Below are 12,568 nucleotides of genomic sequence, written 5' to 3' on the forward strand. Positions count from 1 at the left end.
AGACAGTATATAAGAGCGAGTGTGTCAGAAAGACTGGACTTCACGTTACCTCGCAATGTGACCAGTACGAGGCGAAGTTAGAAACAGTACGGTGTGTGAATTCAGGCGGAGCAAGGCTAGGTTTTTAGACAGTTTGTGTAATATTGTTGCCAACTGTAGAGTGTTGTATTGTATTTGAAATTAAATTGCTACTGTTACTTTGGAGCCCTGAGTTGTGAGGTTCTTTAAGTTCGTTGTGTCGTGTGGTGCAGTTTGAAGAAAGCCTGGATAGCGAGATTCGTAACAATATAAAACACTTGCAGGTAAACATTGAAAAGTAGGCATGCTGATGCCTTGGTAGTAAGGGCACCTTAATTCCCTAAGTAATGCTGCCTATAATATAGCTTTAAAAAGAAAAGGACAATGGGCATTGGTGAAATCGAAATTTTCAAAACAGGATCCTTTCTTTACATTCAGCAGCTCAAAGGTAGATCCAAAACATTTTTTATGGGTCGAAAGTCGAGAGGCACTGAAGAAAGGGTCGTCCAAAGCAAAGCTGGCTGCACAAGGAAAAAAAGGCCACTCTTTGGACATCCTGCTAATAATAATAAGGCTAGTCTTAGAGTCCGAAGATCAGTGAGGAATGCAGTATTTCCCATATTTTGCCACATCCAGGCAAAGCATAACCATTGTCCGCAGATGGTCGATTTAGATTTTCTTTTCGCCGTCTGCGTTTGTCCTCGACAGCAGATTTTCTTTTGGTTTTAAAATGTGTATCCCGCTGCCTTCGTAAGTGACCTCCAGCTGTCTCGTTCTGAGGCCGCATGCAACCAGGTGCTCTCTTCTGTCAGCCAAGGAAAGTTGACGCCCAACCTGGTCTTTGAAGCGTTTCCGCGGAAAAAAAATGGGGGTGGGGAGGATTTAGATCTAGTTGCGCCATACATCTAGAATCTATGTAAGAAGAATAGATCTACAGAAAACTGACAAAGAAAATGAAATTCGGGATATTAAAATACGTTTAATCTTTAAATTAAATAAAACCTATTGATGTATTGAAAAATATCCTTGGTAACTGATAATTTAGTTTAATTTCGTGGCTTTTAAAAAGAAAAAACTTTTTAAGCTTACATACAGTCAACTCATTTGTTTTGAAATTACGAATAGACCTAGTCTCCTACTCCTAGGTAGATTCCTTTCATGATTCATTGTAAACAAAAACAGTGACATTAATATTTAGATCTAAAAATAAAAGAAATGGCAACACTCAATGTTTGTCATAGAAATTCAGGGAAAATTGATAGATTTCAAATTCCCATATCAAGTCTAGATGATTCTGTTGATTCTCTTGCAATTGAGATTAGTAAACAGATTCTAACAGACGCCACTGACGGCAATTAACTGACGAATTACTGACGATTTCGGTAATAAATTTTAAATGAATCTGGTAGATGTAGTTAGATCATCTGATCTATTACTATTACTAGACTCTATAGTCATCTGGTCTAAATAAACTAAATACTAAGTCTAAGTATTAAGTAGATCTAGTAACTAGTAGTAGTACTACTTACCAGTAGTACCGTGAGTGCGTGAGTAGTTGTACTACTACTACTACTAGCCTCATACTCATAATTAAATATTACAATATTACTAGTCTCAAGTCTGGTCTAGTTGTAGAAATGTAATCTAAATGATTCTAGATCTAGTAAAAAAAATCTAGAGTAGAGACTAGACAGGATACTCCAAGATCTAGGTCTAGATAATATGATAGCAGATTAATTTTTAAATTGCAATTTTCATTAGATCTATTAGACATTTTATAATTGAGCAGTGTGGTAGCTGAGTTTTAATGTGCTTGGCTTCTGAACCAAGAGGTTTTGGGTTCAAATCTCAGTAAAGGCTGGTGTTTGAACTTACTTCTGAACTGGATTTTTAGGACGCCTCTGAATCCACCCAACCCTAATCATATGGGTAGGCCTACTTGACATTAATTGGGGAAAGTAAATGTGGTTGGTTGGTTGTTGTGCTGGCCACCTGACACCCTTGTTAACTGTTGGCCATAGAATTAGATGATACTTACATCATCTGCTCTATAGATCACAAGGTCTGAAAAGGAGTACTACAAACTTTTTTTTACTCTATTGATTGGGATTTTTTTATATTGTTTCTAAAATTTAGCAGATTTTATTCTATTTAAGCTGTGAGCAGACCTGCCTACCGTTACGCAAAATGCTTATTCGTTACGCAAAATCTCCCAAAAATGACCGTCAGTACGCAAATACGCATTTAACCCGTCGCGTTACGCATTTCGTATCCTTTTTTTTTCTTCCCTCTCTTGACTAGCTTATGAGCGGTCACGGATGTCACGCTAAGCCGTCCTGTTGGGTCACGGAGGTCATGGTTGGGGGGGGGGGAGGAACAGAAAAGGTGGGGGAACACATTGTGTCTAGATCTATACGTTGATTGGTTCTTAAAAGCAATTAGATTTAGTCTAGAAATGAAGAACGCGAGAGTGAGGGAGTGGCGGGTTGGTACTGTCAGTTAGCTGATACACCAACGTGACTTTTTTTTTTTTTTTTTGTAAGTTCATTAGTAGAAATTAATTATGTTGAATCCCTGATTCTCGTATTCATTTGTATAGAAAATCTGTTACCCTTATTAGACATTTGAAACAATAATATTTAGTTATAATTTTGTTTGTTAAATGTCGTGTGTTAAATGATTAAATAGTACATGTTATCAACTTAAAACATGACAAGTCTGTGAAGCCACATGTTCGTTACCTGTATGTTGATATATGTGCATGCTGCTAGTAAAGTTAATGGTAAAAAAAAAACAACACTTGGGCATCTGTTTGTGAAAAACATTCATAAGAAAGAAAAAACATTTTAGAAATAAAAAGCACCCTAGAGTCAGGATTTTGTCATTTTACCATCATGAGACACTCATTACAAAGACAAACAGACACAAAAACTCCTTGCATTCAAATCATTAAATACATTTCAACTATCTGATAAAAATATTTCACAAAATGTATATTTTGTTTTTTATAGTTATAATTTTTTGTGTGTAATGCTCAATTTGTAAGACAAAATTCCTTATGGATAATAAAGATTATTATTATCACTGTGCACAACTGCAGGAAATGTCCAGTGCTTTTGGAAGAGAGGTTTTAAGTCTCTCAAACACACTAATGAAATTTGACGGTGATCAACTTAAAATATAAAATTAATTCATTTACATGATTTTTAAAACATAAACTAATTTTTGTACCTTGTAGTTATCTTTAAAAAAAACATGGATGGTCTACTCTGACAATCTGGAAGTTTATAAGACAAATATTTGTATTAATCAAACTAACATGTAATTAAATTTATGGGCTTTTAAAATTTTCATAGAAAGAAAATGATGATTGTTTTTACTATTTCTGACATTCTGTTTCTTAGACATCAATGAATGTAAAGATAATTTGACATGTCCACAAGGATGTGAAAACACTGTTGGATCCTACATTTGTAGCTGTAACATTGGTTTCAGATTGAATACACTCAACACAAGCATTTGTGATAGTAACATTTGTATTGTTTTCTATTTCTATGAATTAATAGTGGTAAAATTGTAAACTAGATCTATTTGGACCCCATATTTTGGCTGTTTGATTTTTTTCTGTGCTAGATATCAATGAATGTGAAGAGAACATAGATGACTGCTCACAAACTTGTGTCAATGCAATTGGAAGTTACTCTTGTAATTGTTTCAATGGATATACTCTCCAAAGTGGAGTTTGTGAAAAAAGTAAGCTGAAGATAAAATATTTTTTTTTCTTTTGATGCTTATTGATTTGTACTAATTTTGAAAACTTCAAGGCCCTAATATATTGTATTTTGAGTTGCTCACATCTATTGTGATCTTCAAAAACTTGGCAAACTTAACTTGTCTTATATTATAACATGCATGTACATGTTTGTGCATATTTTCACACCACTAACAAAATGCTCAGCATTTCATTATTACGATAATTCTAAGCATTCTTTCTAAGATAAAGAGAGAAAACAAAATTTAACTGCAAATGTAATTTTATTCTTTCATATTAAAAACATTCATTATATATATATATATATATATATATATATATATATATATATATATATATATATATATATATATTATTGAATAATACTTGTAGTTCCTTGTTAATATTGCTCAACCTAAAATAACTTACAGATTCAAGTAATGTAGAGCTGTGCCAAGCCCTGAATTGTTCCCAGCTATGTTTTGTTAACAATGGTACAGCAAGGTGTGATTGTCAAGTGGGGTTTGCACTTCAGGGAGATAACAAAACATGCACAAGTAAATATAAAATACAATTATAAGTTTTCTTGCATTATACAAAATTAGATGACAAAACAATCAGAAATGTATTTCTTATATGATCTTTTCTTATATATTAGACTAAGTGTAATTTCTGATTTCTTAATTTGTTTTATGTAGGGTTTATACATCTTTTTCTTTATATTATCTTTTTGTAAGCATCATAAAATAATTTAGGAATATTTTTAAGATCAATATTATATGTTGCAAAATTGATAATAAATTATTTGGAATTCTTTACTGCAATTACAAAATAAAAAGCTCTCTTCCTCTTCAGATATAGATGAATGCAGTCTTGCCAAGAAGCCCTGTAGTCAAATTTGTACAGACACTTATGGCAGATTTACTTGTTCATGTTATGCTGGTTTTAAACTAGAAGCAGATAGAACTTCTTGTACAGGTTGGCATTTATTTTAGTACATTAATAGTCAAATATATTGGCAAAAATAAAAACACTCTTTCCATTTGTTCTGAAGTTTGTTTTTTTTCTTCATTTTATTGGGAAAGAAAAAAAAAAGCTTTTAAAATTCAATTTGAAGAATTATTTACATTTGCAATAAGTGTTCTCTAATGTCTTATAAAAGTCATTTATTAATGCTATCATCCCATGATAAATGCTGTGTTTAAAATGTAAAATTTATAATAGCTATAAAAATACACATTTATGACAATGTTTGCAAGCACTGTTTTCTGGAAATGTTCAAAGTAACTGTGTGGTTTTAACCAAACAAAATATTAATGAATAGTAATTTACATGCTAACTCCATTGAAATCCAAGGATAATAAATTGCTTTTTTTTTTCTGTCAAGCTTTTTACTTAATGAGAAAGGTCTACACATTTCAGCTTGTGAGAAGTCCTTCTATGGTGTCAACTGCAATCAATCATATCAGTGTAGTGGGCACGGGACATGTGATCCTGTCAGAGGCTGTGTATGTGACAAAGGCTGGGAGGGAGTCAACTGCAACAATGATATTGATGAGTGTACACTAAGGACAGACAACTGTTTGATTGGTGATGTTTGTGTTAATGCTTTGGGAAGCTATTCCTGTGTTTGCCCTATTGGATATGTTAGAAATGGAACTTGTCAAGGTCAGTACTTTTGACTACTAATACTACATTACTAATGATGTTGTCTTTTAAGCTTTTTTTTCCTTTTTTTTTAAAGTCATTTAGGGCTGTATGAATTATTACTTTAAACAGATTTGTTGATACTTCCTTTAACTCTTTCTCTTTGTAATTATTTTTCACATTTTGCTGAAATTATCCATTTTGTTCATTAGTATTTCACTACCCTGTTATAATTAAACTTCAATTACTTTTTTGTTTGTTGTCAGAAAATGTTTCGTTTGATAGAGAAGTGAATGCATGCCATTTTTATTTAAAACAAATTAATGTTTAGAAAACTAAATTTTAATTTAATTTTTGATTATGGAATTTAAAAATGAAGTAGATCTAGACAATATGTAGTTAATATTTTAAAATCCAAATTAAAATAAAAGTATTATTATGATAGATATTAATATTTTCATGAAATTTAAATTATAACATGCCTAAATCATAAAAATTCTTGTCTTGAGCTCATTATCCCATGTCACTACTATCCAGAAAATTAATCAAAAGAAAATAGAGCATTTTTTAACCCCTATTCTTTAGGTATATCTAAAGAGATTACTTTCACTTAACATAATCAGCCAGGATGATGGCTGCCTTGGTATATAGCATGTGTTTAGGATTGTCGTTTTGATGGCCATAGGTGCGAAATTTGCTTGTCGCCATCCTGCAGGAGGTTTGGACTAAGACATAATAATCTTAATGCCCGATGGAACATCTGAAACTTATAAAGTTATGTCCAACAGAAAATTCTTTCCTCATTCCTGGAACAACGTCTCATCTCCTCAAATATTATAAAAATATAACAACGTATACATTTATCACTACTGCCTAAAAATGCTATATTTGTTTCTATTCTATTTTGTTTTAGATATAAATGAATGTGTTGATCCTGCCCTAAACAACTGCAACCCACTTATTGAAGATTGTGTCAATAACTTTGGTAGTCATGTCTGCAACTGTAAGCCTGGATATGCAAGAAATGATAAAGGGGACTGCATTAGTATGTTTCACATCAAATAATTGACACAGATTTATTTTCTTGATAAACTTCATTATCAATTTAGACATTAATTCTAGAGCTAATAAAATGTTTTAGAAATCATTGAATCCAAAAAAAAAAAACTCAAGTTGCTCTGTTACAATCTCCTCAGATATCAATGAATGTGCTAATGGGGACCATCAATGTCAACAAATCTGTGTTGATGTGCCTGGAAAATACAACTGTGATTGTAACTACGGGTATAGATTAAATGATGATAGGCTAACATGTCTACTAGGTAATTATTAAGTATATCTATCCCTGACTCTCTCTTTCTCTACTCCAACTTTCTTTTTCTCTCTCTCTCTCTCTCTCTCTCTGTTTATATAGTTCGTCCATTGTGGTTTGATGATGACCACTTTTGTCATCCAGGTTGGGGGGGGGGGCTTAGGGCTTTGCACTGGTTTTTTTTTTTTTGCCTCCTCATGTGGCTGGTGAGACCTATGTGAGCCCAGAATGTTCGGCTGCACACTGGGCAGGTTATTCAAGCTGGAGCTAGTGTCATTGGCCTTGCATTTTTTTCTTTTATTTTTTTTAATAATTACTTTAAGTATTATAATGTTCAAATAAAAAGCTAATGAATTTTTTTGACACTTCCAGTGAAAGATGTATGCAGTGATTTTGAGAAACTGAACTGCTCTCAAGGATGCACAGTAGACTTTCAACAGAACACTTCATATTGTATTTGTGCTGATGGTTACAATCTAGTTGGCAAAGACACATGTGAAGGTAAGGTTTATCTTAATTATGACATTAGTGTATAACTGGAATCTTTTCTAGGATAGGAAGTTTTAAAATGAGATTAACATTCACTGTCACAATTTGGTTACAGACATCAATGAATGTGAAGTATCAACAAAGAACTTGTACAGCTTCAAGTCTGGATGTGTTAACAGAGTACCAGGATACAGCTGTTCATGTACCCCTGGGTCAAGTTTGGACAATGATGGACGCAACTGCAATAGTGTAACAAATCTTAAATACTATTTATAAAACAATGGTTAAAAACTCTTATGGAAATGCTTTCAAATGCTGTTTTTGGTGATCTGTGAGATTTTTTAATTAGAAATGTTTCATTTCTTGTTATGTTATATTGATTTTTTTTACAAAGCTTATATCAACTCATTCTGTCTGTCTTTCTGGTAAAAAGTTATTTCTCCCATACCCAATCTCGGATCAAGCTTATTTCTTTTACCTGACAACACAAGAATCAATTTAAAAAATTAACAGATTAGTTAATTAACTATGGGTAATTAATTATTTTGTTTTGTATCTCAAACAAGGGAAATAAATTGTAATTGGCTGAAGGGCTGTTATAAGCTGAATTAGTCTACTTTGTAGGTCATTGTCTGAGTGAACACAAACCTGAAAAATAGGTCGAGACTATAGAAACAATAGATAACTATACATTTTTTGTGTTCATAAGCTCTCCACTAGCAGAATGGTTATCATGTTGGCTTGAGCCATGAGTTCCCTCTTCCCCTCCTTTCCTTTTTTTTTTTATAAATGCTTTTTTATTGTTAGTCTAGATCTATTACGATTTTAATTACATGACTGACCCAAACTAATTGATAAACCTATGCTTAATATAAACTTGTTTTTTTTTTTTTTAAGTAATATAAATATATTTTCTTGTTTAAATAAAATAAATTTGTTGTGTTTAATGTTTCAAGACATTGATTCCAATGTTTCCTGCTTACAGACTGTAGTAGCACAACTTGGGGAGTCAATTGTTCAAGATCTTGTTCTTGTTCTACTGGAGCATTAAGATGTGATAATGTTAGAGGATGTATTTGTAGACCTGGATATACAGGTATATACAAGATTATAATGCTATGTTAACTCTGTGCTCTGGATAGAAATTCTTATTTATTTCTGTAAGAGTTTAGGCTAGGATGTAATTATATTCAAATCTGAAGGAACATCCAAAACTTGTAAAACAAATCAATGACATCGTGATGTAAGATTCATTGTATTTTTTATTGTCCTTTATTTATTGTTATGAATGTAAAATCAGATTTAATGAACATATAAATAATACTTTTTTCTCACAAGAAAACACTTAAAATGCGACTAAATAAATCTACCAAGAACTAGATCTAATTATTCCATCTTATTTCCCAACCCTAGGAGTTTTCTGTGATGTGGATGTGAACCAGTGTACAAATGGGGAATTACAGTGTAATGACAGACAGGATTGTGTGAGTCATATAGGTCCTGATTCATGTGTTTGCAAATCTGGTTACAGACTTAATGGCACATTGTGTGAAGGTCAGTAAACAAAATAATTGATATGAACTTTTTCTTACAAGAACTGTTTCTTAAAAAAAAGATTTAAGAGAAATTTATCAAAACAAATTTTTATCTAGTTGTAAGATACCACAGATAGTTCAATGTCATTTCATAAAAAAAAATAATAATTGTAGTTAACTCTTATTATGAATGTTTGAAAAATTTTCCTAAATGTTCATTCAACAAATTGTATTAATTAACATATTGTTCCTTTATTTATTTATTTAGTGTACCGTAACTTTATGTGTGATATGTCATAAATGTTGCTTGAACTCTTTAGATGTCAATGAATGTTTGGATCCAAGGTTAAACACTTGTCAGCAGACATGTCAGAACTCTGTTGGTAGCTACAGCTGTGGCTGTTATAAAGGATTTGCTTATAATGCATCAACTAACACATGTGATGGTAGGAAATACCTTTTGTTTTATAGCCTTTGTTTTAATTTGATTGGTAATTTATAAGAAGTGTGGTTCAGCACACTCACTAGTTAAGTTTAGTTTAGTTTTGAAAAATGTAACTTTTTTTTTTCTAATAATGATCTATGTTAGTAGATCCTCTAAAAGATAACATGCATCTAATCTAGTGTTTCTGTATTTTGGTACTCAGATATCAATGAATGTGCTCGACAAATAGACAGATGTACAAGTGTATGTATCAACACATTGGGCAACTACAGGTGTTCATGCACACCTGGCTATGTCCTCAACAGAGATGGATATACATGTGATGGTAAGATTATCTTATTTGTGAAAAACAATCGATTTTCCTGGCTTTTATTAGATAATAGTTGAGACTTTGAATGAGATGTTGGCTCCTTAGTAGCAGTGAAGTTGAAAAAAGAAATAGTACTGATTCCTTTAAACATTTATATGCAATTACAAAATGAAGAATGTTATTAATTATCGTTATTGATTTGGAAATGCGATGGATAATAGCTAAAACACTCTGCTTTTATCTGTAATATGAGTCTTGCTTTAGAAATACATTAACTCAGGTTTTTAGACTGTACTGAGTTTGAGTTCTAAAGGATGTGCATGATATGTTAGGGAAAGAGAAGAAAAGAATCATTGTGCTGATCAGGCCACTTCATTAACTGTCAACCACAGATAATCCATGAGCTCTACATATTCTAATCTTTATGATATTAGATCTCTAAAGGGAACTTTTTCTTGGTTTTTATCATAATTACCTCAATTTTTAAAAATGGATATCTTGTCCATTCATCTTTATTGATAGGTCATTTTAAAATTTGAATTTCATTCTGATGGTAATCTTTTTTTGTTCACAGTGACCAGTGTGTGCACCAACAGTTCACTTTGTCAGTACCAGTGTATTAATGTCAATGGCAATGAAACTTGTTTCTGTCCTAAAGGACAAGCTTTAAACAGTGATTTGAGAACCTGTAGAGGTTTTTTTTTTTTTTAAAAATATTTTCTGCAAAATGATTGAGGCTTAGGTTTAAATAATGTTTTACTATTTTTGTTTCTAATATATTTCTTTTTTTCATTTCATATTTAGTGATGTCTTTATATAGAAATTGTATTATTTGTATCAGATGTAGACTTGTGCAGCTCTAGTTCCTGTAGTGATCTGTGCAGTGAAACACCTGACAATACAAGTGTTATATGTTCCTGCCCTCCTGGTAAATCTTTGGCTGCCAATGGAATTATTTGCCAGTGTAAGTGTATCATATAGTCTCTTAACGTATTTTCTTTATTTTAGAATAATATTTATAGACAGTTGTCACGTCCTTAAAATTTTAATAACAATGAATAAATTATTATAATATAACTACTTATATAGCCTATCTATAATATGAAGCAGAAAGTAAGGCGTATGTATATAGGTATGTCCCAAATAGAAATCAAAACCATTAGACCAATTTTGATAAAAACTTGGCATAAATGTTCCTTGAATACTAACTGGAAAAATAACATGTAAAGTAACTCTAAAACAAACTTAAGACCCTCTAAAAAAAAGTTGCCCAACTCTATGAAAGTATTACTATGTCATGGATCTAGATCATATAGCCATGTTTACATGAGACAAGACACAGGTCACACATGTGCGGAACAGAAAATCTCTCTAAGCCTAGATCTTATTCTAAGATGATAGATCTGCTCTTCGCAAATATTTTTTTTAACTATAACACATGAGCATACAAAATATAGTCCATTCATTTCATTAATAAAATTAACCTTCAAATTTGTGTTTCAAAAGTTTTTACAAAAATTTGTTCCCTAATGCAGCAACTTATTCGTCTACATTTAAAAGCCATTCATGATATTGTGTGTTTATTACACACTAGACACTACCGAAAGGTCACGCATACGCAAAACATAACATTATTACATTCACGCATTTGCTTCATTTATAACATTATTATTTTGTTTCATTGTTTCTAATACACTATATCAGTGATAAAATCAGTGATAACACAAATAAAGACCCATGGGTAATATATATATATGTGAGTTGCAGCTTTTCTTTTAAGTAAAGGTCCTCTTTCTAACAAAATGAAAATGATACGATGGGCAGGACATGTCTGCAGAATGGAAGATCACTGCATCCCTAAACGACTCTTGTATGGCCAACTAAGCAAAGGAAAGCGCTGGCAAGGTGGTCAAAGAAAGCGCTTCAGGGACACCCTCAAAGCTTCACTGAAGGCGTTCAGCATAGACTCAGCCACCTGGGAGACAGAGGCACATGACAGAGCATCATGGGGTCGCGCTGTGAAAACTGGCACACAGGTTGCTGAGGAAAAGAGAACCACGCTGGCAGAAGAAAAATGCCAGAGAAGAAAAGCAAAGTCCATGACTCTAGCTCCAGCTGGAATAACCTGCCCAGTGTGCAGCTGAACATTCCAGGCTCACATAGGACACACCAGCCACATGAGGAAGCATAAAATCCCTGTGCAAAGCCCTCAGCCCCCTGGATGACAAAGTGATCATCATAGAACCACGATGGACGAACTATATATATTTATACCTGACATGAACATTTCATTTGAGCTGAACATAGGAGTTGTACTGATACTATATTTGGTCTCAATACCAAAAGTATTGCAATCTGGTCACTGTGCATACTTATAGTGATTATCCTGTTGAATTTAGTATATTATTGAATTAAAGATTTAAATACTAACATGATTTATATTTTGATTAAATACATTTCAGTGTGTGATATTTAAACAAGAGGCTAAGTAAGCTAGAGCTTGGCTTAGCTACATAGCAAAGGAGCTAGAGGTTTGATACCCAACTCGAGTTGAGCTGTGTTTACTGAGTGCCTAAAGGCAGCACAGAAAACCATCTCCCGGATCCCCCCTTCCCCACTGATCCAAAAATGAATACTCCGAGCATCATATTAGCATGAATGTGGGCCTATATAAAAGCTATTTTAAAAAATTAATATATGTACAAGAACATATCTATTTTATTTTACTAAGTTTATACTAAATGTTTTGTGTTAAAAAGCTTCTTGTTGGCTCTTTAGTATAGCTTCGAAATCGGACTGAAGAAGAAGAATAGTGATTAAATAATTGTCACAATTAATATTACTAGTGACAAGATTCATATGTATCTCCACAGCTTGCAGTGACAACTTCTATGGTAAAGACTGTAGCCAACAGTGTAACTGTAACAGCTTTCATTCAACTTGTGACAAAACAAATGGAACTTGTCTCTGTAACAAGGGATGGACTGGTCCAACATGTGATGATGATGTAGATGAGTGTACAAATACCAGTAGCTGCAATAGTCTGAAGAATGAAAAGTGT

General features: G+C 32.6%; 1 protein-coding gene across 1 annotated transcript; it reads left to right on the forward strand.

Annotated features, from left to right (window-relative positions):
- Positions 1-2,810: 2,810 nt before the first annotated feature.
- On the forward strand, positions 2,811-8,768 carry LOC106069034 (fibulin-2-like). Its single transcript, XM_056009771.1, has 12 exons — positions 2,811-3,182; positions 3,423-3,545; positions 3,652-3,771; positions 4,201-4,326; positions 4,625-4,747; positions 5,192-5,437; positions 6,330-6,461; positions 6,613-6,738; positions 7,101-7,229; positions 7,333-7,466; positions 8,203-8,313; positions 8,631-8,768. Exons 1-11 carry the CDS (start codon positions 3,077-3,079, stop codon positions 8,266-8,268), a joined length of 1,431 nt encoding a protein of 476 aa, XP_055865746.1. The 5' UTR covers positions 2,811-3,076; the 3' UTR covers positions 8,269-8,313; positions 8,631-8,768.
- Positions 8,769-12,568: the final 3,800 nt, after the last annotated feature.

Source organism: Biomphalaria glabrata, chromosome 14, assembly GCF_947242115.1.
Source record: "Biomphalaria glabrata chromosome 14, xgBioGlab47.1, whole genome shotgun sequence".
Lineage (NCBI taxonomy): Eukaryota > Metazoa > Mollusca > Gastropoda > Planorbidae > Biomphalaria > Biomphalaria glabrata.

Coding starts and splice junctions, on each gene's coding strand:
- LOC106069034 (XM_056009771.1), top strand. CDS start 3,077: ATGGATAATAAAGATTATTATTATCACTGTGCACAACTGCAGGAAATG. Junction 3,546..3,651: donor CAACACAAGCATTTGTGATA/GTAACATTTGTA, acceptor TTTCTGTGCTAG/ATATCAATGAATGTGAAGAG. Junction 7,230..7,332: donor TGGCAAAGACACATGTGAAG/GTAAGGTTTATC, acceptor ATTTGGTTACAG/ACATCAATGAATGTGAAGTA.